The sequence below is a fragment of the Ostrea edulis genome, chromosome 4 (assembly GCF_947568905.1).
Source record: "Ostrea edulis chromosome 4, xbOstEdul1.1, whole genome shotgun sequence".
Lineage (NCBI taxonomy): Eukaryota > Metazoa > Mollusca > Bivalvia > Ostreida > Ostreidae > Ostrea > Ostrea edulis.
This window is the reverse complement of record NC_079167.1, coordinates 90,016,901-90,043,661: the sequence shown is the minus strand read 5'-3', so window position 1 is coordinate 90,043,661 and position 26,761 is coordinate 90,016,901. Positions and strand designations below refer to the sequence as shown.

Sequence of the window (26,761 nt, the reverse complement as noted above, 5' to 3'; positions counted from 1 at the left end):
TGGACCAACTGTAGACAACTTCCTTGACATACTACACTTAAATACTAGAAGTATCAGAAACATGTGTCTCACATGACTTTGGCATTTTGTGATTTATTGGAACTCATCTGTATCGAAAGATGGGCTCACAATAGATGGTTTCAAAACGATTATTTTTCGTGAAGACAGAAATTGTTTCGGGGGTAGCGTTATGATTTACATATCTGGCGTCCTTCATGTCCGCAGATGTGCTGAATTTGAGCCCGCTGGTATAGAATTTATATATGTGTATATGGTTAGAAATCACAATTCATACACGTGTACATTCTTTGTTATGTGCATGTTGTCTGACAATATTTTGAGCAAACATCCTGTGGTCTAAAGACAAAGCCGGGGAAGCTTCTGTCAAAATAATCATGGTTGGCGATTTAAACGTTGATTTTTCGTTCTTCAGTATTTAATACAATTATATGATCTGCGAAATATTATCAACAATGGCTTGGTAAATAAAAGACATGATGTACATGAGGGCACAGACACCCGAAGTATGGATACGCTCTCTCTCTCTCTCTCTCTCTCTCTCTCTCTCTCTCTCTCTCTCTGATTTCGTAAAAAAAAAGGTGGCGATAATTTCTCCAAATTGTGTGGATTCCCTGTCTATCTCAGACCAATTTCGATTTATATAACCGTTTCACGCTTTACAGGTGTATTCTATTATACCAATAGAAGGCCAATCTGTAAAGCTTACAAAAAGCGTGAAACGATTACATAAATCGAAATTGGGATGGGATAGATCCTCAGAGAATCCACACATTTCGGAGAAATTATCACCGCAAAAAAAAGGAGAGAAAATCAGAAGGGGTTGGGGGCAGAAGTGTCCATACTTCAGGTGTCTGTGCATGAAAGCACCCGCATTTCTCAAAGTACACGAACATGTATTGATCCAATTCTTACAACAATAGACATTCAGGTAGGCGAAGCTGTTGCTACTTGTATCAACATTGACTCCATTGTTAGCTATCACAAAGCTACATACATCCCGCTAGTTTGAATTTTCTGTTTTGTCAGTCAATAAGGCTATTCAACGGACCCGATTCTATCAGTCGTATACTACGTATACATTATGTAATTTCAGATTCTTTATTTTCTTAAGCTATACAGCTCATCGGTTACAAAAAAATATTTACAAGTTCACACAAATAAGACAGGATATAAAATCAATGCATTTCAATATACATGTACAGACAACAATACACGTTAATAATGTGTCGTTTCTAGTACAGCATTTCATAAAATACATGAAGATCTTAACTTTGTAGCCTGTTGTAGAAACTTTCCTAAATTATTGACTTCTTTTGTATTATTTACACTAAGAAGCTTTACTAATTTGAGGACACTGGTTTTCTTGTAATAAATTTTTTGATATATTTAATTCTTAAACTGTTGTAAAAAGGACATTTTAAAATAAAATGAAATTCGTCTTATAACTCATTTAGATTACAAAATTTACAAATTGTAAGGCTATATATTTTTAATATATCACTGTCTAAAAAAATCCCCAGTTGTTGGAAAATGGCCCTTGTACGGTACTACATCTTTTTAAGAACAAAGATCCTTTACTTTCATTTCATCACTATTAAGCTGTTTGAGTAAAATGATGGAAATAATCATTTTAAATGTCTTTACTTATTTCACAGTAACAATATGTTTGTACCAAGCTGGAATTTTACTGGTTACTCTACAGTTTATCAACTTATTGAAATTGTATGCTTAGTGACGAATGTTGCTGAAGGTAAATCGTGTTGTATGTTATTTTTTGCGATCTTTCTAAAGCTTTTGACAGAGTATGGCATAAGAGACTTTATTTTAAAATTACCAAGATAATGAATATGTGGAAATTTTATTCAATGGTTCAAAAGTTTTTGTGTAATAGATATCAGAAAGCGATGTATGATTAACTGATATCATCCAGTGTAACTATCATGAATGGAGTGCCACAAGGATCTGCACTAAGGCCACTTTTGTTCTTAATCTATGTTAATGATGTAGCACAAAATATGATATTATTTAGAAGAGTGTACGCAGACGAAATTTAATCCTAATAAAACTAAGGTTTTATTTTTTAACTAAGGTAAAGCACAATGAAACTCCCCAAAAATTGTCAATGAGAAATAAATTCTCTAACAAACATCTTGGTTTCATTTTTTCTAATGATTTAAAGTGGTCTGTGTATATCAACGATATTGTAAACAATGCGTATAAAAAAGCTAGGATTACTATCGAAACTTAGATTCACATTATGTAGAAACAAATTATCTTAATTGGTATGCGACTTTTGTCAGACCAATACTAGGATATACTTCTGTCGTATGGGATGAATTTTCTTCTGCAGAAATCGAAAAGTTAGAAAAAGTATAACTCCACGCAGCTAGAATTGCAATGGAACTGCCAATTCTGGCATCCTAAGAATCATTATATATCTAGAAACAGGCTAGGAACTACTATGTAAAAGACGCGAAATCGATAAATTAACGACAATTTATGAAATTCATTTATAGGTCACCTGAGTAAAGTCTGGTGACCTATTGCAATTGGTTGTCGTCCGTCGTCCGTTAACAATTGAACATTTTTAACTTCTTGATAACTACTATTCTAATTCTTTTCAAATTTAGTATGAAGCATCATTGGGACAAGGGGGACATAAATTGTAAATTTCAGGACTCCAGCACCCCTGGGGCCCTAGGGACGGGGCAAAAACTGACCAAAATTTACCAATTTTCTAAAATTTTCTTCTCAAGTACCACACACGTGAAATAAAATCTAAACGCATAGAGATGTAGAGCAGGAAGGCTTCTATCAAAATTGTAAATTTCATGATCCCCGGGGTAGGGGTTCTGACCTCAGAGCGGGGCCAAACTTGTTATATAATGTTTATGTGTAAAACACTTAAATAACATCTTATTTAGTGCTATTGATACTAAATTGAAAGTAAATAGATATTTAGAAAGAACAGGTAGCCCTTCACCAAAATTGTAAATTTGATGATCCCAGGGGTAGAGGTTTTAGTATCAGAGGTGGGGGGGGGGGAGTCAAAATGGCCAGTTATTAAATGTGTAAATAATAGACATTTTAAATTTCTTCTCTTCAAATTTGGTATGAAATATATTTGGAACAAGGGGGACATAAATTGTAAATTTCAGGATATCTGCACCCCTGGGGTCTTAGGGGTGGGGCAAAAACTGCCCACAATTGACCAAGTTTCAAAAATCTTCTTCTCTAGAACTGCACACGTGTAAGAAAAACTAAATGCATAGTGATATAGAGCAGGAAAGACTTTACCAAAATTGTAAATTTCATGATCCCCGGGTAGGGGTTCTGACCCCAGGGCAGGGCCAAACTTGTTATATAGTGTTTATGTCTAAAACACTTGGATACTCTTCTTTAGTGCTATTTACATTGTATACTAAATTGAAACTAAATGAATAGAGCAGGTAGTTTTTTTAAAACCAAAATTGTAAATTTGATGATCCCCAGAGTAAGGGTTCTGACCCCCCAGGTTAGGGTCAAACTTAGCATATAGTATTTATGTCTAAGTTTGCTGATACTGTATACATTTAAATGCATGAATAGGAATAGCAGAAAAGGATCTACTGTATAAAATACTGACACGGACTACTGCAGCATACTGAAGAACATAGTCCGTTCAATCGCCAGCTCCGTAATCCGACATTGAAGACCTAATGTGCTCGCGATTTTTCAAGAGATAGTAAACTACGTGTATATTATTTTTCTTAAAAAATGATACCGTTGAAAATGTATATATTTGTGATCAGGATAAAGTATGCTTCCTTTTAACTTCGACGGAGATAATAAGCTGATACTAGCTACATGTAGCTGTCCGTCAGGTGAAAAGAAAGGTAACTCAATACAGTATGTAAATACAGAGTGGTTGATTTGTTTTAGCTACATCTTGATAACCATTAAATGGTAATTTTTAAAGTACAATACTTCATTGGAAACTTAACTTCATAAGAATTTGAGCATTTCTCACGCGGAGGTCGAAGTGAGATAAGTGCAGAGTAACAGTCTGAACTCTGCTTATCAGGACTCTTGAGAAATAACGTCATTCCGAGTTAAATATTCAGAGCAAACTATCTCAATTTAAGCTTATTTTGATAACATAAAGGTGACACGGTGTACATGTAAGTTTCAAAGTGTTATTCTAAACGTCACAATGTTATATTGTACATGCTATATATACACTCTGTGAACATTTGTAAGTGAGGTTTGCTCGTGTGTTTATTGGTGTGCAGATATACCAAAAACTTACAGGAATGCTACTGATTAAAAACCTTCGCATTCATATTGATTTCCAAGGAAAACATAAGGATCGAAACCACCGAAGAAGATTCTCCTTAATTGGTAACAAAAATTTTTAACAAGATTTTTTTGGGTTGTATTTTGCAATTACATATGTACATGGCACTTGTGAAATGCTTTACTGTACACGGACCAAAGTTCCTGGTCAATTTTATTAAATATATCGTATTACATTTAATCAAACACAACAGAATCAACTTATACATCAAATGAACAGGCACGCGCTACATTTTCTGTGGCTCTCCTTCTCGAAGTACCTCCGCCAGTCGGCTAAATGCCTAAAATACAAATCATATATATAACTTTTCTCCATGGTACTTTCTCTCTCAAAAGAATTAAGTTTATACAAAGTAACTTTTATCCTCACAACGTCAGGGGTCCTGCTTCCACTCGTCGCCAGGTCCCGGTGTTGTAGCATAGACTCCCCCCCCCCCCCCCCCCCCCGGAAAAACGAGCCCGAGATAGAGAAAAAGCGCCCCAGCATATAATTTCCCTTTATGTACAAAGTCAGTATAAAGTTTCCCCCATGGCGGAAAATCCGCTCTGGTATAGAATTTTCCCCTCCTGTTTCCGGATTTTATCGACTTTAACGATGGTCAATATCATAGGATTTTTCGTAAAAAGTTTACTAAATATTTTGAATAATTTCCTTTTTTAAATGTCAGGCCCATCTTCCCGAAGGAATGTCTATCCCAGGCCCGTTTTTTCGGGGTGGGGGGTCTATGCGGGGGAAATTCTATGCTACTACACCTCTTGTTGAATATCATTTCACAAGGAGAACAAGGTGTCCCAGATTAGTTTTATGGCCTACTGGCCTCTTGCTACTCATGTAATTCGTGGCCAGGAGTAGACTCAGGACCCCTTACATTGTGAGGATGTGTACATGTAATTCGTGGCCAGGAGTGGACAGAGGACCCCTTACATTGTGAGGATGTGTACATGTAATTCGTGACCAGGAGTGGACGCAGGACCCCTTACATTGTGAGGATGTGTACATGTAATTCGTGACCAGGAGTGGACAGAGGACCCCTTACATTGTGAGGATGTGTACATGTAATTCGTGACCAGGAGTGGACTCAGGACCCCTTACATTGTGAGGATGTGTACATGTAATTCGTGACCAGGAGTGGACAGAGGACCCCTTACATTGTGAGGATGTGTACATGTAATTCGTGGCCAGGAGTGGACTCAGGACCCCTTACATTGTGAGGATGTGTACATGTAATTCCTGGCCAGAAGTGGACGCAGGACCCCTTACATTGTGAGGATGTGTACATGTAATTCGTGGCCAGGAGTGGACAGAGGACCCCTTACATTGTGAGGATGTGTACATGTAATTCGTGACCAGGAGTAGACTCAGGACCCCTTACATTGTGAGGATGTGTACATGTAATTCGTGACCAGGAGTGGACAGAGGACCCCTTACATTGTGAGGATGTGTACATGTAATTCGTGACCAGGAGTGGACAGAGGACCCCTTACATTGTGAGGATGTGTACATGTAATTCGTTACCAGGAGTGGACAGAGGACCCCTTACATTGTGAGGATGTGTACATGTAATTCGTGACCAGGAGTGGACTCAGGACCCCTTACATTGTGAGGATGAGTAACACGAGGCCAGTAAGCCATAAAATTAATCTGGATCACCTTGTTCTTCCTGTGAAATGATATTCAACACGAGGCTTGTTGACCATAACGCTGATTTTGGTCACCGTGTTCTTACTGTGAAATTAGATGAAAATCTATATTCAAAAAGAGTCCCATGGACCATAAAGCTCAACTGAGCTACCGTTTTCATACTAATGGTTTGCTTACTTTGAGAATTTTTAACTTCATATTGAGATGTCTCCAGCTGAAGTACCACAAAATTAGACTTATGCTTAGTGTTCGGGGCCGTAGCAGTGAGGGTTTTTAAAGATACCAATGTCTATCATAAGTAAATCATAAACCCCTTACAAGAACAATCATAGACGTAACACAGAGCAACTTCCTGTAGAGCAGACTGTTAAAACATTACAATGAACAACTTCCTGTAGAGCAGACTGGTACAAACATTACAGTGAACAACTTCCTGTAGAACAGACTGGTACAAACATTACAACGAACAACTTTCTGTAGAGCAGACTGGTACAAACATGACAATGAACAACGTCCTGTAGAGCAGACTGGTACAAACATTACAATGAACAACTTCCTGTAGAGCAGACTGGTACAAACATTACAGTGAACAAGTTTTGGGGTTACTTTATGTCTGATTAGTACTGTATGTTTAAACAAGAGGCCCATGGGCCACATCGCTCACCTGAGTCACCTTGGTTCATATTTAAAGGTTTTCCCTATATATTCGCATGTAAAAGTTTGATCCCTATTGTGGCCCCAACCTACTCCCGGGGGCCATGACTTTTTCGAAATTGAATTTGGACTATGTCAGGAAGCTTTCATATGAATGTAAACTTTTCTGGTCCAGTGATTTTTTCCAGAAGATTTTTAATGATTTTCCCTATATATCTGTATGCAAACCTTTGATCGCCTCATCTTACCCCCGGGGACCATGGCTTTAATAAACTTCAATCTACACAATGTCAGGAAGCTTTCATGTAAATTTCAACTTTCCTGGCCCAGTGGTTTTTGAGAAGATTCTTAAAGATTTTCCATATATATTTGTATGTAAAACTTTGATTTTCCCCCTTGTGGCCCAAGCATGCCCCCGGGGGCCATGCTTTTTACAAACTTGAATCTGCACTATGTCAGGAAGCTTTCATGTAAATTTCAACTTTCCTGGCCCAGTAGTTTTTGAGAAGAAGATTATTAAAGATTTTCCCTATATATTTGTATGCAAAACTTTGACCCCCCCCCCCTTGTGGCTCCATCCTACCCCCGGGGGCCATGGTGTTAACAAACTTGAACCTACACTATGTCAGAAATCTTTCATGTAAGTTTCAGCTTTTTTGGCTCAGTGGTTCTTGAGAAGAAGATTTTTAAATGACCCCACCCTATTTTTGCATTTTTGTGATTATCTCCCCTTTGAAAGAGACTTGGCCCTTCATTTGAACAAACCTGAAAGTCCTTCACCCAAGGATGCTTTTGGCCAGGTTTGGTTGAAATTGGCCCAGTGGTTCTGGAGAAGAGGTTGAAAATGTAAAAAGTTTACAGACAGATGGAAGGACGGACAGACAGACGACGGACAACAGGCGATCAGAAAAGCTCACTTGAGCTTTCAGCTCAGGTGAGCTAAAAACACATCCAGATGACAGACAAACTTTCATAAGAAAAACCTGCCTAAGTGCTTCAGGCACAGATTAGCTAAGAAACCCATCAGACTTGGGAAATGAGACATCACATGCACTGGATCGCCAAGAGAGAAAAAACAAGCCTCAACCTCTACTGGACAGCCGGCAACCAGACCTCACCCTTGCAAAAGGATTGATTTGTCCTGGATATTCAAAATGGATTATGATGATGACTTTCAAGCCTACCAAATTTCATTTTGAATCTGTACAACTAACTTACTGTGTTCATCTGTTCCTCTGTACATTTGGAATAGGAGGCCCTGATGTAGGAACAGGGTTTGGTGGAATCTAGCATGAAGATATTACCCGGGACAAAGAGGACATCCTTCTCCCGGGTTTTGATGGTGATGAGTTTGTATGTATCCTCCACATTCAGCTTTATCCATACAAACATACCTCCCGACGGCAGAGACCACTGTGCCAGTCCTAGTACATTTTGAAGAAAAATTCAGATAAAGTTTCTTGACTATCCATTACTTTCTTTCAAACTTGCTTGTAAACTATTTTATCTTAAATGCGGGGTGTTTACCACTAATTGTGGATAAAATAAAACAACATGTACATACACTTCTGGTTATTGTGTGCTGCAAGTAACTTTGCATGAAGTTAAATACGCAATTTCCGAGTTGCCCAATAGTTATTTCCCTTTGTGGAACTCTTACGCAAAGTGAGACGCAAAACATACTTTCTTCCACACGCGTAGGGTACAAATGCTTATCACTGCCTTCATAAATTGCTTAAAGGATGATTATCAGACATCATGCAACCACCCAAACTTCTGGGACACACAATTCTAATAGGTTTATGATTATTTGATAGTAAAATAGCTCAAATAGAAATCGATAATCACCAACTTTATTTGATTAAAGTATCACTCGTGCAGAAGAGAAAATAAAAAATAAATTCATATTTAATTTAATGGCCTAATTCAAACAAATATTATTCTACATATGGTCAATTTAATGTATATCAACAGCTGATATGAACAAAATTTACGCTTTAATAACTTTTCTCCTTATTTACATAGCTAGTCTATAACATTTGTATACATCTTGTACCCATCCAAGCGTTCAACGGAATACTGAATGTACTTCCATCACAGAAGAGTTGATATCTCGGAACTTGCGTATTGGTAGCATAGGCAGAGGAAGAAATTCAACAGTAATTGGAAAAAGATAAATAGAATGATCACAAGATTTTATAATTGGATAAAAGAAATACAAAACAACACTACATCAATATCCTCTATATATATGCAATGAAATCGATATATGAATACTTGAATGATTCCAGAATCAAGGAGGGCTATCTATGAATACTGTACAATACCGTACCAATTTTCCTCACCATACCTGAGAGATGATTCTCCATAGCTGCTAAACATTGATCCCTCTTAGTTTTGTAAAACTCTGCAGTATTTTCTGCATGTCTGAGGAAACCATCTAGTCCCCACTTCTCCAAGACTTTGAGCAGGATCATCTGTAACAGATTATTACTATTTAATTATGATTTTTTTTTTAATTTTAACTACCACATAGTATTATTATGATTTCTACCCTTTCACTACCGCGGGTGCTAAATGAAAGGTGAAGATAACGAACAGTAATCAATCTCAAAACTTCTATAAGCAATACAAAATAGAGAGTTGGGCAAACACGGACCCCTGGATATACCAGAAGTGGGGACCAAGTGCCTAGTAGGAGTAAGCATCCCTGTCGACCGGTCACACCCGCCGTGAGCCCTATAATATATTAATATGATGATAATCTTTCAATAGCCATAGGGTGCTAAATCAAAATACTACTTGTTCATTACCAGCAGGTGTTAATTACGATTTATACCTTTTAATTATCATTAATTACAATTTCTAATTACAATGTATCAAGTGATTTCTACCTTTTAATTACCTTAAGGTGTTAATTACAATTCCGTATTTGGTACACTGGAAACGTTGGCGTTTGTGGCAGAAGATGAAAATTCGACAAAAATGAAAGCGTCAAAATCTATATATATAAGCTAAGTATTTCCAACGCCAAAATTACCTCATATACGGTAATTGTGATTCCTACCTGTTTATTATCATCTAATGTTAATGATGTCTACCCATGAATTGAAATAGAATGCTTCCCATTTTCGTTGCTGAGCTCATTACCCTGCTGGTAATACCAATGCCTATTTATAATGTTATATTTTTTAAACATATATACAGTAGATATATATACATACTTTCTGCAACGAAACTTGAACTAAATGTTTATAACAAGCTACCAAAGGTATATGTATATATTCTTTTCTGAGAGAGAGAGAGAGAGAGAGAGAGAGAGAGAGAGAGAGAGAGAGTTATAATAGTTATATATAATATTCTGAGCAGTTCCTTTCTGTCCAATGTAGAGACTTGCAAAGACTAGTGTACATATCACCTCTGAACTGTACATGTATAAACACACCTGGGCAATTCCACTAGCATGCACCACTGAACACTGCATGTGAAGTCCCAGCCTCTCCAACAGTGGGCGTGGCCCTGTGACAAAGCCCAGCCTCATTCTGAAATTATGATCAGTGTGTTGAAGTATATGTATAGGTGTTACCAGTAATTGTTCATTTCATAATTTTACAATCATTGTTCTCTTAATAGTCTTTTACCCTCTGATGTATTTTTCAAACTACAGGATGAAATGTGAAGATAACCAACAAGTGATCAATCTCATAACTCCTATAAGCAATACAAAATAGATAGTTGGGCAAACACGGACCCCTGGACACACCAGAGGTGGGATCAGGTGCCTAGGAGGAGTAAGCATCCCCTGTCGACCTGTCACACCCACCGTGAGCTCTGTATCCTGATCATGTAAACGGAGTTATTCGTAGTCAAAATCAGTGTGCCAAGAACGGCTTAACAATCGGTATGAAACGCGTGAGACAGCATTTGACCCAATGATAGGTTGTATTGGCAAACTAGATCGTTATAACGACCATGGAATTTGCAATATGCTGACTTAAATCGAAACTGTTGAAACCCCTGTACCATCAACTTGTTTGTCAGTAGCTTGCCTCGGTTTAAAAACTGACCATACACAGAACAAGCTCTTGCGTATGAAATCAGTTGAGAGATATAAACACCATATGCAGGTATAATGGAATATTGCTACATAGATTGGGAAGTCGACGATGGAGAAGCTGAAATCATCTTCAAGGGAATATAAAATCATCCTGTTTGTCTTAGAGTTGAGTTGTCAGTTTACCGCTAATGTCTACTTTCAATAAAATATCTAAGTATGAAGCAGAAGTGGATCACTCTGTGGTATCTTTTATTTCGAGCTCACAGGGATATATCGAATCGACATATGAATGAAAGTTATTATTGTTAATAGACAAAACGTCATCGATATACCTAAATGTCGAATTAAAGGCCACAGCAAGAGATTGTTTCTTCTCACGAAGAAGTTTTTGAATAAATTCTTCTTCAAGGGAATATAAAAACATGTCAGCTAACAAAGGAGCAAAATTCGTGCCGATGGGAATTCCAACAGACTGTTGGAAGACCTGATCACCAAAGACCATGAAGATATTGTCAATGAGAAATTCTAGGAATTTTTTTTTTTCAACTTCAGGGTACTTGTGCTTGAAATCAGAGTGACGTTTAACAAAGTAATTTTTTGGATGACTGATCACTAGATATTAATTTGTCCGTTTTCCATTTTTGTTGAAGAAGCAACTGTCTATGATGTCAAAAAGTCTAGTCTTTAATTCAGCGTGAGGAATGGTCGTGTACAGTGTTGAAAAGTCATAGGTTTTGATTTTACTGATTTGGGAAAAGTTTTGTTTACTCCTCCTAAATGTAGGCACCTGATCCCATCTCTGGTGTGTTAATTTTGTATTGTTTATAGAAGTTATGAGATTGATCATTGTTAGTTATCTTCACACTTCATGTACAAGCAAAAATTCTAAATCTGTATCAATGTTTTTCTCTGCATTAAGCTTATAGGTTACTTACCCTGATGAGATAAGCGTTGAGAAGGAATCGCATCTCACCACTCGTCCGTCCAAATCCATTGACAGGAAACTTGGTACATAGGGCTTAAAATGACATTCAATTGAGATTTAAATGGTGTCAGCAATTAAGCAAATACAATCACGTTTAGTACAGGAGAAATTTCTCATCAATCAACCATTCCGCTAGCTATCTATGAAGTCTGGATCAACCTAAATTTTGGACGCCTTCTATAGTAAAAACATTCCCTCGAAAGATAGATAAACACAAATATGGAAACACTATTCAAAGCAAATGTGTTTGCAATAACTCCTGATAAATACATGTTCACAATGTGTCGTCTTTAATTCGGTATGGACTACGGTAACGGCCATATTGAATTTGCCAAAATTTTTATAAATTCAAATGGCCATATCCTGAAAACGCCCCAACATAAATCTTTCAAACAACCTTCATTTACCTTTATTTCATACACACTTTTAAAAAAATCATACAGTGTAAAATAAAATCCCTAGAGGGAGGAGGTAATGTGTTACTGGCCCGTGGTCTATCAATCAACCATTACACTTGCTATATATAAAGTCTGGATCAACCGAAATTTTTGACGCCTTCTATAGTAAAAACATTTCCTCGAAAGATGGAGTTTAATTGATATACACAAATATGGATAGACTATTGAAAGCAAATGTTTGCGATAATTCCTGATGAATATGTCTAGTGTGTTTCTTGTATGAAGTAAAGTTATAATTTATCAGAGGTGAGTGAAAATATTTTACATTTATTTTAAATAATGTCATTCTAATCATCACACTCCATTAAAGACTCCAAAATAATACCATACGATTTCTTCACGGACCATTGGATGTGGGCGGAGTTTATCTATGACCATTGTTTTCTACCTGGAATTTACCTGGCCAAAAGATCAGGGTGCCGTGTATCCTTTTGATATACACAGGAAGTGTTTCAGGGCCGTCTGCAGAGTTTCTGCTGTCATAATGTTTGGATAGTGAACTGACACACATTCTACACCTCCCCTCAATTGTGGACAGGTCAATGCTATCAAAACGCTGGTATATTGGTCTTTCTCAAGATCTGTAGATTGCTGGTAATTAGTGTCTGTTATTGTTATAAAAACACCGCTCTTGGGGTACCTACAGACCACAGTCTTTGCAGATGTCACTTCACCTGAGTTCTATTGTTAAGTGTTTGATTGACATCTGGCTTACCATTGATCATCACACAGGTAAATTTTGGGGATGTTAACTTAGAATTTTGTCTTTAACAACAATGATGGTCATGCTGGGAAGATTTTCCAGAGGGAAAATGTTGTAAGTACTGAATCTGGGGTTTTTTCATGCTCAAACTTTCTGAAGTTCACTTCAGAGTAGCCTTTATGGGCACATGCATTACCCTATTGAATTAACCAATCAGCGTCTCTATCAGAATTTCCATGTGACTAGTTCTAACTTCAACTGACCAAAGCATCAAGGTATTTCTGGGGAGTATACGCAGATGCCTTAATGATTCTTAGAATATTCCAAGACAACACGTTTGCATGGAATTAAAGATCTACATACATATATGTAACAGGAAAGGTGGAAGTACAATGAACCAGACTGGAATTCAAATTCTGGTTCTCAGTAACTTTAGTCAGGCGCTCTTTAAACTGAGCCATCTGTCTGTTGGTGATGTCGAACTCAGCTGACCGCTACACATCCAAATGTATAGATAGGACTATACAAATCTTAAAGCTGTAAACTTCTGACAAAGACTTCTCAAATTAGAAATGAAATTAAAACCGATCAAACACATTAAACACAAACACATTTCTGTACAAACAGCAATGCGTTAAAGCATTACAGTATACCTTTGTGAACTGTAGGTAGAAATACGGATCATCTTCCAGGATGATGAGGTCATACTCCTGCGATATTTTGTAAATTTCCTTCTTTCTTTCTATTGTTAGTCCTGTCCCTGTGGGGTTGCCACCGTTTGGGACCACGTACAGACATTTTGGGGCACCAGATCCAAGTTTTCTGGCTTCCGATGGGGACCATCTTGACAGAGCTTGCCGAAGGCTTGATGGATTTAAACCATCATTATCGGAATCCACTGGAATTATATTGGATGTAAGGGGTTTGACCTATCAAACAGAAATTACAAATTTCTTTAAGGAGGATTAAATTCCTTTGAAATGATCTTACAATCAAGGAATGCAATGCTAGAAAACTTCACATAGATTAATGTTCTTTAACATGATATCAAATGACAATAAAGTCCCACATCATTCATTATATACTATAACAGATATCAAAAGTAAATACATCTACACGTAATCAATTTCTAAAATAACTTTAGATTTTGTATTGACATCAAGATAGCAAACAGGTAATATAAAATCTGTCATAATGACAAACAGATGTTAAAATACCATCATAATAACAAACAGATGATGAGAATGACATCATAATGACAAACAGATGATTAAAATACCCTCATAATAACAAACAGATGATGAGAATGACATCATAATGACAAACAGATAAGAATGACATCATAATGACAAACAGATAATAAGAATGGCATCATAATGACAAACAGATTGTGTTAAGAATGACATCATAATGAGAAACTACATCGGATCAGTTGTTCACCCTTTGAGTAGAATGGCAATATGAAAGTTTGTTCTCGTGTAAGAAGTAGTGTGCAAATCGGGAAATTTTTATCATTCAATAAATGCAATGATACCCTTTTGATTTGGTAAACAGACATATTTATTGCACCGAGAAAGCAAAGTTGTATTGGTAGAATTATTTATTAACATCACAGGCATTTATATATTGCTTGGGTTCGAATTTACTATGAAAGAGCAGAAGTATTTGTATCGCTTGGGTTCGAATTTATTATTAAAGAATACTCTTTTAATAGTAAATTTGAACTCAAGCGATATAGAATTACCTGTGATCAACCTACATACAGAAACACATTTCCTTTCACATTTGACAGGTTTTATCTCTTTCAAATATAAGCAAAATGAGTCATAACCATCAATTAACAAATTTATAAAATCATTGAAAAGTAAAAGAAATAAAGAATTGCAGAAAGAAACGAACATCACAAATAGCATTATACATTTATTAAATGATAGTGAGGAAGATATGAAGATTTAATCACCCAAGAAAAATGATATTTCCCGAGGGCAACGCCCGAAGGGAATATGGTTTTTCTTGGGTGAATAAATCTTCATATCTCCCGAACATCCATGCAATAAATTGTTTATTATACTAAAACAAAGCAAGACTACAAAAATTCATTTTGCAGTCCGCTCTTCTATAAATTGTACAGTGTATGTAGCTGAGAGCCCTAATGATAACACCGTGTCGTCAACGTATTAGGAGGTGCATTTTACAAAAAACGAAATACAACCAGATTTTATATTTCCATTTTCTTTGAATGCTGATTTATTTGTTTTTGTATCAACCAAAACAAGGCAATTGAACTGTGTCTCAGAGAACCGCATACTTTGTGCCTTACGAACTATGAGAATGCAATGACTTGGACTTATTGTGACGTCACAATAAAATGTAGTATATGGTGTTTATATCTCTCAACTGATTCGATACACAAGAACTTGTTCTGGGTATGGTCAGTTTTTAAATCGAGGTAACCTACTGACAAACAAATTTATGATACAGGGGTTTTCAACAGTCTCGATTGAAGTCTGCATTTCACAAATTCTATGGTCGTTATAACGATCTAGTTCGTCAATACACTCTATTATTGGGTCAAATGCTGTCTGACGTGTTTCAACTAAAGTGTAAAGTGAGCTAGAAATATCTTTTTCTTCTTCCAGAAATGACAGAAATCAATCATGCCCTGACTTGTGATATATGGAATGAGCTAATGATGTAGAGTTTCATTGATGTTGTATTTCCTTCATGATTTACCTAAGATTTGGATATCCTTATAGAAAACATCCTGTATGAATTTCATCGTTGAATATCAAATATCTTTACAATGAAAGGTGAAGATAACAAACAGTGATCACACTCATAACTCCTATAAGCAATACAAAATAGATAGTTGGGCAAACACGGACCCCTGGACACACCAGAGGTGGGATCAGGTGCTTAGGAGGAGTAAGCATCCCCTGTTGACTGGTCACACCCTCCCCGAGCCCTATATCCTGATCAGGTAAACGTAGTTATCCGTAGTCAAAATCAGTGTGACCAAAAAACAAACCGGTCTAACAATCGGTATGAATAAAGTCAGACAGCATTTGTTTATATAAATTTTTGATCAACTGATGAAAGCATATGATTCAATGGTATTGTTCTTGACACAAAAGTTATATGATTAGCACATGACAACCAGATGACAGAACGTAATGGAGCTGATTGAAACTGAACAATGACATGGATTCTGTACGTACAATTGCTAGAGTTCCTGGATATGCAGGGTGTTCCACTAAAATGCTGTCATTTTCTGCTACCATAGACTCAATAACCTGAGGAAAAAATCAGACATTAATTTAATATTTCTTGCTGTAATCATAATCAGTAAAAGTAATACATGTATATCATGATTATGAACTTTTGATGCAAAGTGTACATATCTATAATATCCCCTCCTTCCCTGAAATTTAAAAAAAAACACGGAATAGGTACTATATCTTTCGAGATTCATACACACATTTGTCAAACCTGCATCACATTCACGAGGAAATGGCTATCATTACAATTTGTGGAGATGTCAAAGGCAAAAGGTAAAAATAAACTTCAGCATTCCAATCAAACTTGATACATATTTCAATTAAGGATGAGTTCTCGACTATCGTTCAGTTATACTGAAGTTGCATATGACTTAAATGTACGTATATAAATTTGATACAAGCCAGAATTATATCAGTGGGGGAAGGGTTTAACTTGATTCACCCCATCAAAATCAGAGTGTCCCCCACCTACTGAAACATATAATTTTGAACTAACCTCAGCGTTTGGACCCATCCTTCTATGTTTCTGATAAGACCACATCAATTCTAGTAATTTACCTTACATAGTCCATCCTGACTTCCACAAGTTAAAATTGTTTCCATCTGACCAGGATGGTCCACTGCTCTGTATGTAGGGGGGTTGTGAACTTTGTACTGTATCTCATTAACAAAGTCAATCAATGGTGGCAAGCTAAAATAAAACCAAGAGGCCCATGGGCCACATCACTCACCTGTGTCACATTGACCCTGCCATTGTTCAGCTGTTGTGAATTTTAAAAGATTTTTTATCAATCTTCACATTGACCCTGCAATTGTTTAGCTGTTGTGATTTTTAAAATATTTTTATCAATCTTTACTCCCATTAAAATTTGACCCCGTAATGTGGCCCAACCTAACCCCAAAGGGTCACCACATAACTAAAATATATTCATATAACACAGAAGTGCCTCAACACCAATATGATTTATACATGGTCTTGCTGTTTTCGATAAGACCAAGGTCACGAGGTCAAAGAGCATGATGTAATATTAAAGACATTGCTATAAGAATTATACATGCAAAATATGAAAGTTCTATCTTTAATAGTTCAGGAGATATTGAATGTGTCAGGTTTTCATTAAAAGTATTTAAACTTTCAGGTCAATGTCACAAAATAAAACACTGAAGTAAATTTAGGTATTTCCATAAAAATCTGTACATAAAATATAAATGCTTTTCCTTAAATAGTTCAGGAGGTATTGATTAGGTATGGGATTTTTAAGGAAGTAGATCAAGGTCACAAGTTCAAATATGATTTCTCTTGAAAGTAGGTCAAATTTCAAGTTCAAAGATTAGAGTATGAAATAAACGGTATTGTCATAAAAATCTAAATATAAAATATGAAAGATCTGTCTTAAATAGTTCAGAAGATATTAAATAGGTGAATTAAGGTCTTGCCATAAAAAATCTATACAAAACAAATTGAAGGCCCACCTAAAATATCTCCATATATATCCAATAGGGTATGTTTTCTTAAAACTAAGTCAAATTCCGAGTTCACGGTCATACAAAAATAAAAGATCTACCATCAGAATATTGCAGAGGTCAGATCTGTATTACTATGGACCTCATCACTTACCTGAGCAGCAGTTCCTAATAACAAACAAACTTGAGCAAAACTATCATCATACAAGCAGCTTGGTTAAGAAATTTTTTAAGGTAACAACTACAAATTCATTAATTATCATATGCCAACGTAGACGGGTGTGGTCTTACATATTAACATATTTCATCTAAGGATGTTTTGTGTCAAGTTTGGTTCCCTATACATTCGCATGTAAAACTCTGATCCGCTATTGTGACCACACCATAACCCCAGGGGTCCTGATTTTTACAAATGTGCATCTCCACTTTGTCAGGAAGCTTTCATGTGAATTTATAGATTTTTGAATGACCCCACCCTATTTTTGCATTTATCTGATGTTCTCCCCTTTGATGGGGACATAACCCTTCATTTGAATAAACTTGAATCCCCTTCATCCAAGTATGCTTTGTACCAGGTTTGGTTGAAAGAAGCCCAGTGGTTCAGGAAAGGAAAATAAAAATGTGAAAGTTTACAACGCCTATAGTCAATTTTTTATCACAAAAGCTTACATGAACCTTTGGCTCAGTTAAGCTAAAAAGCAGATCAAACTTCGAGGTCAAGGTCACAAGATCACATATCATTGCATCCAGGGGTTTGTGTTTGCCCAACTCTCTATTTTGTACTGCTGATAGGAGTTATGAGATTAATCACTGTTCGTTATCTTCACCTTTCATGAAAGGTCTTTTCGTAAAGACTGTTTATAAACAATATGAAAACCCTAGATTAAATAGTTCAATAGATATTTTAAAAGATTGTTTTATATATCAGCATATAACACTTTTATCCCCTATTGTGGTTCCACACTACCTCCGGGGACTATGAACAGCACAAACTTAGATCTTTTCTAAGTCAGGAAGCTTTCATGTAAATATAAACTTCTCTGGACCAGTGGTTTTTGAAAAGAAGAAAAAAGATGTTTCCTATATACTTTTATGTCAAACTTTGTCCCCCTATTGTGGCGCATTCTACTCTCAGGATCCATGATTTTTACAAATTTGGATTTGCACTATATCGGGAAGCTTTCATGTAAATTTGAACTTTTCTGGTCCAGTGGTTCTTGAGACGAATATTTTAAAAGATTTTCCCAATATATATTTTCATGTAAAACTTTGATCCCTATTATGGCTTATTCTACCCCTAGGGGCTATGATTTTAACAAACTGAAATCTGCCCTATGTCAGAAAGCTGCCATGTAAATGTGAACTTTCCTGGCCTTGTGGTTCTTGAGAAGAAGACTCTTAAAGATTTTCCCTATATATTTGTATGTAAAACTTTGATCCCCTATTGTGGGCCCATCCTATTCCCGAGGTCATGATTTTAAGAAATTTGCATCTCCTGAATGTCAGGAAGCTTTTCTGGTTCAGTGGTTATTGAGAAGAAGATTTTTAAATGACCGCATACTAGTTTTGCATTTTTATGATTATCTCCCCTTTTAAGGAGGCATGACCCTTCATTTGGATAATCTAGAATTCCTTCACCCAAGGATGCTTTGTGCTAAGTCTCGTTGAAATTCGCCCAGTGGTTCTGAAGAAGTCGAAAATGTGAAAAGTTTACAAACAGACGACGGACAATGGTTGATAAGAAAAACTCATTTGAGCTTTCAGATCAGGTGAGCTAAAATGATTTACAAACTTCATTTATTCTGGCAGTCTTTCAGAAAACTTTATTAGGGTCACCTTAGAAAAAGGGAGATTTATCACATGTTTGTGTCTTATAAAAATGTACTACATTCTGTATTTCTTGTAAATTACAAATTTCATCATTCATGAATTCCTTTATTTGTGCTATAGTGAGGGGTGTCATCTAAATGTAAGGCCTTTTTCTTACCCTTTGCTTCCTAGATATTGCAAGGCAATTTTCATAGACTTGGCATCCACTTCAATGGTTGTCCCATCACTTCAAAAGTAAACACTGTCAGTTAAAATTTTAAGAGGATATCTCTCTGATCAGATAATAAAGAATGAAATATAACAAAAAAGCATGTGACTGAATGATTGTGGTGGGATACATCATATGGATGTTATATCAGTGCATTTTGAGATGAATTTATTTAGTTATAATTTGCTTCATGATAACATAGATTCAATAAAAAACATTAAATTTCATCAAACACTACACAGCTCATAGTAAATATATATTATTGCTATAGTAACTTGATAAGAAGAGTCTGATCACGTCGAGTTGACAGGCGCTGATCATCAGATCACACGAGACGCAAAGCGTCGAGTGATCTGGTGATCCGCGCCTGTCATCGAGACGTGATCCAACTCTTCGGATCAAGTTACTGTAGTAATGATCAATTTATTATATACCCCCTTCTGTATTTTTAATCCACATTTATAAGATATTAAATGTAATTCAAATCAAAACAAAGACATACAATGAAATTATATTTTGTGAACACAATTTTGTTTGTGACGCGGTTGATATTTCCCCCAAAAAACGTTACGTTGATTCATTGTGATGTCATCAATTTCAGAGGATACTGATACGAAATCAGAAAACCACAGTGTAGTAATCTGGAAATCCGGATCACACTCTGTGAAATCTACTGTATCAAAAAAACAAAACAAACATTGATGGATATATAATAAGGAATCTTATCTGGACCTGGAAAGACTCTACACGATAAATTCTCTGTTACAGCGTATTACAGGTAGTTCATTTCATCAAAATACTGGGCCTTATAGTTGCACAACTGACTTGGAAATATTCTGGTCATGTACGTGATCCCTGAATGCAGTTTGTATGTTTCTTTGGTCAAATCACTGTACACAGTCAGGAATGCAGTGAACAGTCTAGATGTCATTATCAGATGTCATTATCTAGATGTTAGTATCACATGCAACATCAATGGAATGGCTGACTGTTCACATCCCTTGATCAACTTTGGAACATGTGCTTGTGGGTATAAACCAGTTCTAGAAGTTTCCCTCTCATTCAGAAAATACCCGTCACATACAGCATCAAAAGCATCACTAGTTTTATACATCATTGAATGTATAGTTCTGCCACGTTTGCTCAATATAGGGATGACAGATGTATGCACATGAAGTTGAATGAACTCACTTCAAATCATTTAACCTAACTATGTAGACTAGCATAAACTCTCTTTACTTAACCTGAGTTTCAGACTGGCATCCAGCAAAGGAAAGGTTTGCGGGTTAGGCAGTCCACCACCCATGGAGATCAGGGTGGGTTTTGCCTGCATAATGGATGCTGAAAAGAGAATTAAATTAAGGTTTATCTAAGTTTTATATTGAATTTCTGTCCACGTGTTTGTCTATCTAAGATAATGTCTGACACACTTGCAATTATTCAAAGGTGAAACAAAGAGCGTCATGAGCCACACTGCTCACCTGAGACACCTATCTCATATAGAAGAAGGACATTTGACTTAGGAACACTAATAGTGTGCCATTCTCATAAAAACCCTACTGTGGCCTTATGGTTTAACTATACTTGAGAATCTACACTACAACAAAACATTTGCATATTTATTTCGCAAACTGTGTCCTTATGGTTTTCAATTATCAAAGAGAAGATTTTTCAAAGTAAAAACTTTAAACACCTATCGTTGCCCTTTCCTGACTTTGGGTAATTAGTGATATACTCCCTTAAGCACTTTATCCCACCTTGGTTAATTAGAGAGATGCACTACATCATACAGTTGCTAATTGTATGTAAGACAAACTGTATCCTTTCTGATTTTGGGAATAGAATTACAAGGATTTTCCCAAATTATTACGTGACCCTGCCCTGCTTCCCCGGGAACATATATCCATTCATGGTTTGATCAAACCTGTCATTAAGTTACAAAATATACATGTAAAGAAACCTTCTGGTAAAGATTCGGCTTCATTTCTGGTATAGCAGTTCTTAAGACGATATTTTGTAAATACAGACCAACTGGTTCTGAAGTTCTTGAATGTACATAGAAGTTGAAAAAATAACAATGATGTCAGCAACAGACAGCACTCAATTTTTTCTCAGAAGGTTGCATTATGCTCATGGCTCAGGTGAGAGAAAAGAATGCTATGTATGTTAAGTCGTATTCCATTCTCAGTTATATTGTATCAGTAGAATGGTTAGCGAGGATTTGATGTTGGCATTATTAACGATAGTGCAGAGATTGCTAAAATTTATTATCTCTAACAATTTATTCCATATCGGAGGTAATAGTTATCGTTTTTGAATTATAAAGTCGGTAATATTAGATCTTGCTAAATTAATATATCCATAAATTATGGACAATCACTCAATTTGCGTCTAGCTAAAAATACCACATATACAGTATCATAAATTCAAAATTACAACATTTGTATTTTTCCACTTTCAAAAATTAACAAAATGATGGTAAAATATGTTTGTTTTACACATAAAATATCTTGTTTTGTATCATCAGTAGATATTGTGTTAATCTATGCAAGGTGAAGATAACGAACAGTGATCAATCTCACAACTCCTATATGCAATACAAAATAGATAGTTGGGCAAACACGGACCCCTGGACACGCCAGAGGTGGGACCAGGTGCCTAGGAGGAGTAAGCATCCCCTGTTGACCGGTCACACCCGCCGTGAGCCCTATATCCTGATCAGGTAAACGGAGTTATCCGCAGTCAAAATCAGTGTGCCAAGAAGGGCTTAACAATTGGTATGAAACATGTCAGACAGCATTTGACCTAATGATAGGTTATATCGACGAACTAGATCGTTATAACGACCATAGAATTTGCGAAATGCTGACTTCAATCGAGACTGTTGAAACCCCTGTACCATCAACTTGTTTGTCAGTAGCTTACCTCGATTTAAAAACTTACTATACGCAGAACAAGCTCTTGCATATCGAATCAGTTGAGAGACATAAACACAATATGCAGGTGATAATGAATATTGGTACATAGATATGGAAAGTTGACGACGGAGAAGCTGAAATCATTCTGTTTGTCATACAGTTGAGTTGTCAGTTTACCGTTAATGTCAACTTTCAATAAAATATCTAAGTATGAAGCAGATGTGGACAACTCTGTGGTGTTCTTTATTTCGAGCTCACAGGGATATATCAAATCGACATATAAATGAAAGTTATCATTGTTAATAAACAAAACGTTATCGATATATCTAAATGTCGAATTGAAGGTCACAACGAGAGATGTTTTCTTCTCACGTAGAAGTATTTGAATAAATTCTGCTTCATATGAATATAGAAACAGGTCAGCCAACAAAGGAGCACAATTCGTGCCCATGGGAATTCCAACAGACTGTTGGAAGACCTGATCACCAAAGACCATATTTCAATTGTCATAAAATAAAGTGATGAACTTACCAACAACAACCTTATTTGCTGTTAAACGCACAATATTATTCTCTCGTTACAAAATGTACACTGAGGTGTTCTGAAATTTTATTACATCCATGGTCACAGTATTTCAGCCCGATAAAATGCACTGTTTTTTCATTATACTTTTCTCTGAGCTCAACTGATATCAACAAGAATATTATGACAAATAGTTCAGACAAAACATAAAATCCTGTTTTGTACTAGCAATGCCTGTAGTATTGCATTACACACTTCTATACTCCAGCAGAATTGATTTTTAAACAAGGCAATGTGATGAAAATCAGCTCCTCGATCTGTTCCTTTTTAAATAATCTAATTTCACTTGTAACACGCAATTTGATTGGTTTACTTGACTAAAAATATCAACATTCTTTATAGTGTACAAAATTGCCATTTAGTCCCGCTGTATGACGTCCTAGGAATGATGACACTATACATTTGGCTGTTCTGGTTCCATTTTGGATGAGACCGCAAAGGCCGAGGCCCCGTGTCACAGCAAATGTGACACGATAAAGATCCGTACCGTAAGCGCCGAGCATAGGCCTAAATTTTGCAGCCCTTCACCGGCAATGGTGACGTCTCCGTATGAGTTTTAAAATGCTCTAGCGGAGACATTAAACAATATGAAATCAATCAACCAATCCATTTTGTTGCTACATCAATATTGGTCTGCGTCATATAAAATTCATATTCTCTTTAAAATTATTCATCAATTGATATCAAACTCAATACACTAAGTTAAAAGGGTGCGCATCTAGTGCATCAAAATTGGTACCGTATAAGTTTTACATTATGACCCTTGGGTCGAGACCTCTGCTGGTGGACTGTTAGTCCCCGTGGATCTCTACAGCTCAGTAGCTAAGTACTTCGTTAATAGCTTGAAAATACGGATGTATATTTAATTGCTGCGATAAAATTTAGAAATTCATTTCAAAATTAAGGACTATCTCCCTCATGCATAGTTCTTATCATTAGACGAATTTTACTCCACTTTTTGGCACTCTGTTTTCCCCTAAAATAGCTCCAGCAAGTTTATCGTTATTTCGGATTTCAAACATTTCGGTTGAGCATCACTGAAGAGACATAATTTGTCGAAATGCGCATCTGGTGCATCAAAATTGGTACCGTATAAGTTTTACATTGAAAATAAATTTTGCTCAGTTTATATGATATATAGTAAGTTAGGTTGGTATTCTATAAAACACTTAACGGTTTATAATGCATAAACTGCCCAAATGTACTTTAAATTGATTAAAATGAGCAAAAATTACTTTCATTCCTTAAAGGGAGTAAATCGGTTGATTATAAACAAGAAACAATAAAATAAATTGTCAACAATCGGATTAAATTACACATTAGTTTAAATGAGTGTAAGTATATTATAAATCTGGTTTTATCAATTTTGATCATTTTTCTAATGATTGTCATGAAATAAAGTAATTAACTTACCATCTACAAACTCAGCTGCTGATAAACGCGTGAAATTATTCCTTCGTTTAATACTGGTTGTCGTAAGAAACTTATTATAATCCATTATCCAAGTTCTTTATATACACCTCAAAAACTCAAGTACTTTACACTAAAACGTTTAGACAATCACCTACAAAATGTAAACCGAGGTGTTCAGAAGTCTTATTTATCAAACCGATTTCGATATATGCATGGTCACAGTACTTTAGAATGATAAAACACATCGTCTTTCCATCCTACTTTTCTCTAAACCCTAAAAAATATCGACAAGAATCTCATGAAAAACACAAAAAATTTAAAACAATCTGTAGACATTGCATCCCACACTTCTATACTCCAGCAGAATTCAAACAATCTGTAGACATTGCATCCCACACTTCTATACTCCAGCAGAATTCAAACAATCTGTAGACATTGCATCCCACACTTCTATACTCCAGCAGAATTCATTCGTGAACAAAATTATCATCTTGATTTGTTCCTTTTTAAACAACTTAATATAAAAAAAACTTGATACATTGTCAGAATGGATTAAAAGTATAAGAGGAGTATTAAAATCCCGCATTAGATTACCATCCATCCTTCTGTGTTTAGTAAACCAGAAGTAATAAAAGAATAAGATAGATTACATGACTTTTCAACACTTTACACGACCATTCCTCACGATAACTTAAATACAGGACTTTTTGACATTATAGACTGTTGCTTCTTTAACAAAAATGGAAAACCCAAATATTCATATCTAGTGATCAGTCATCCAAAAAATTACACCACTCTGATTCCACGCACAGTAACTGAAGTTGAAATAAAGAATATGCTAGAGTTCCTCCTTGACAATATCTTCGCGGTCTTTGATGCTCAGGTCTTCCAACAGTCTGTTGGAATTCCGATGGGCACTAATTATGCTAAAATACTTAGATATTTTATTGAAAGTAGATATTAAAGGCAAATTCTCAACTCAACTTTATGACAAATGGGATGATTTCAGCTTCTCCTTCGTCAACTTCCCATAGTTATGTAGCAATATTTCATGATCACATGCATATGGTGTTTATATCTCTCATATGATTCGATACACAACGTGTTCTGCGTATGGTCAGTTTTTAAATCGAGGAAAGCTACTGACAAACAAGTTGATAGCACAGGGGTTTCAACAGACTCGACTGAAGTCAGCATTTCGCAAATTCTATGGTCGTTATAACGATCTAGTTCATCAATACAACCTATCATTGGGTCAAATGCTGTCTGGGGGTTTTCATACCGATTGTTGGACCGTTCTTGGCACACTGATTTTGACTATAGATAATTCCGTTTACCTGATCAGGATATAGGGCTCACGGGCGGGTGTGACCGGTTGACAGGGGATGCTTACTCCTCCTAGGCACCTGATCCCACCTCTGGTGTACCCAAGGGTCCGTGTTTGTCCAACTATTTATGTTGTATTGCTTATAGGAGTTATGAGATTGATCACGGTTCTTTATCTTCACCTTTCACATCAGAACATTACACCCCTCGAGTTTGATTGTTATGATTGATTGATGTTTTCTGCCACACTCAAGAATTTTCAGTTATCTGGTGGCGCCCAGTTTCTATTGGTGGAAGAGAGAACCCAGATACAATGTACCTGAAAAGTAAACTGGGAAACTTTCTCACTTACCGGCGCGAGCGGCATACGAACTCGCGCCGACAGAGGCCGTGTGATTTTGAGCGCGATACTCTAACCACTCGGCCACGGAGGCCCCTATCCCTAGAGTTTGAAAATGAAGAATTATTATGCATTAAAATGCATATAAATTTTTTTTTAAGTTATCAATTCATGAAAGAAAAACTCATATTTAATCAGAAAAAATATCAAAATATCATATTTTTAAAAATATGGTTTAGTGTAGATAGAATTATTGCCCATCAGGTCAATCAGGACATTACACTTACAAATGTCTCAGAATAATTCACCGATCCTATTTTATGCACTCTTTTGAAATAACGTCATCCGAACTAAGAACGTCACAGTCCTGTTACTACAATTGTAAGTTTCAAAGTGTTATTCTAAACGTCACAATGTTATATTGTACATGCTATATACACACTCTGTGAACATTTGTAAGTGAGGTTTGCTCGTGTGTTTATTGGTGTGCAGATATACCAAAAACTTACAGGAATGCTACTGATTAAAAACCTTCGCATTCATATTG

General features: G+C 36.1%; 1 protein-coding gene across 1 annotated transcript; it reads right to left on the bottom strand.

Annotated features, from left to right (window-relative positions):
* Window positions 1-1,103: 1,103 nt before the first annotated feature.
* On the bottom strand, window positions 1,104-26,736 carry LOC125668386 (kynurenine/alpha-aminoadipate aminotransferase, mitochondrial-like). The gene is made up of 11 exons (XM_048902513.2): window positions 24,549-26,736; window positions 20,880-20,976; window positions 19,585-19,653; window positions 16,692-16,824; window positions 16,074-16,148; window positions 13,509-13,784; window positions 11,645-11,727; window positions 10,098-10,194; window positions 9,003-9,129; window positions 7,871-8,076; window positions 1,104-4,637 (listed from the first exon to the last, which is right to left on the bottom strand). Exons 1-11 carry the CDS (start codon window positions 24,631-24,633, stop codon window positions 4,584-4,586), a joined length of 1,302 nt encoding a protein of 433 aa, XP_048758470.1. The 5' UTR covers window positions 24,634-26,736; the 3' UTR covers window positions 1,104-4,583.
* Window positions 26,737-26,761: the final 25 nt, after the last annotated feature.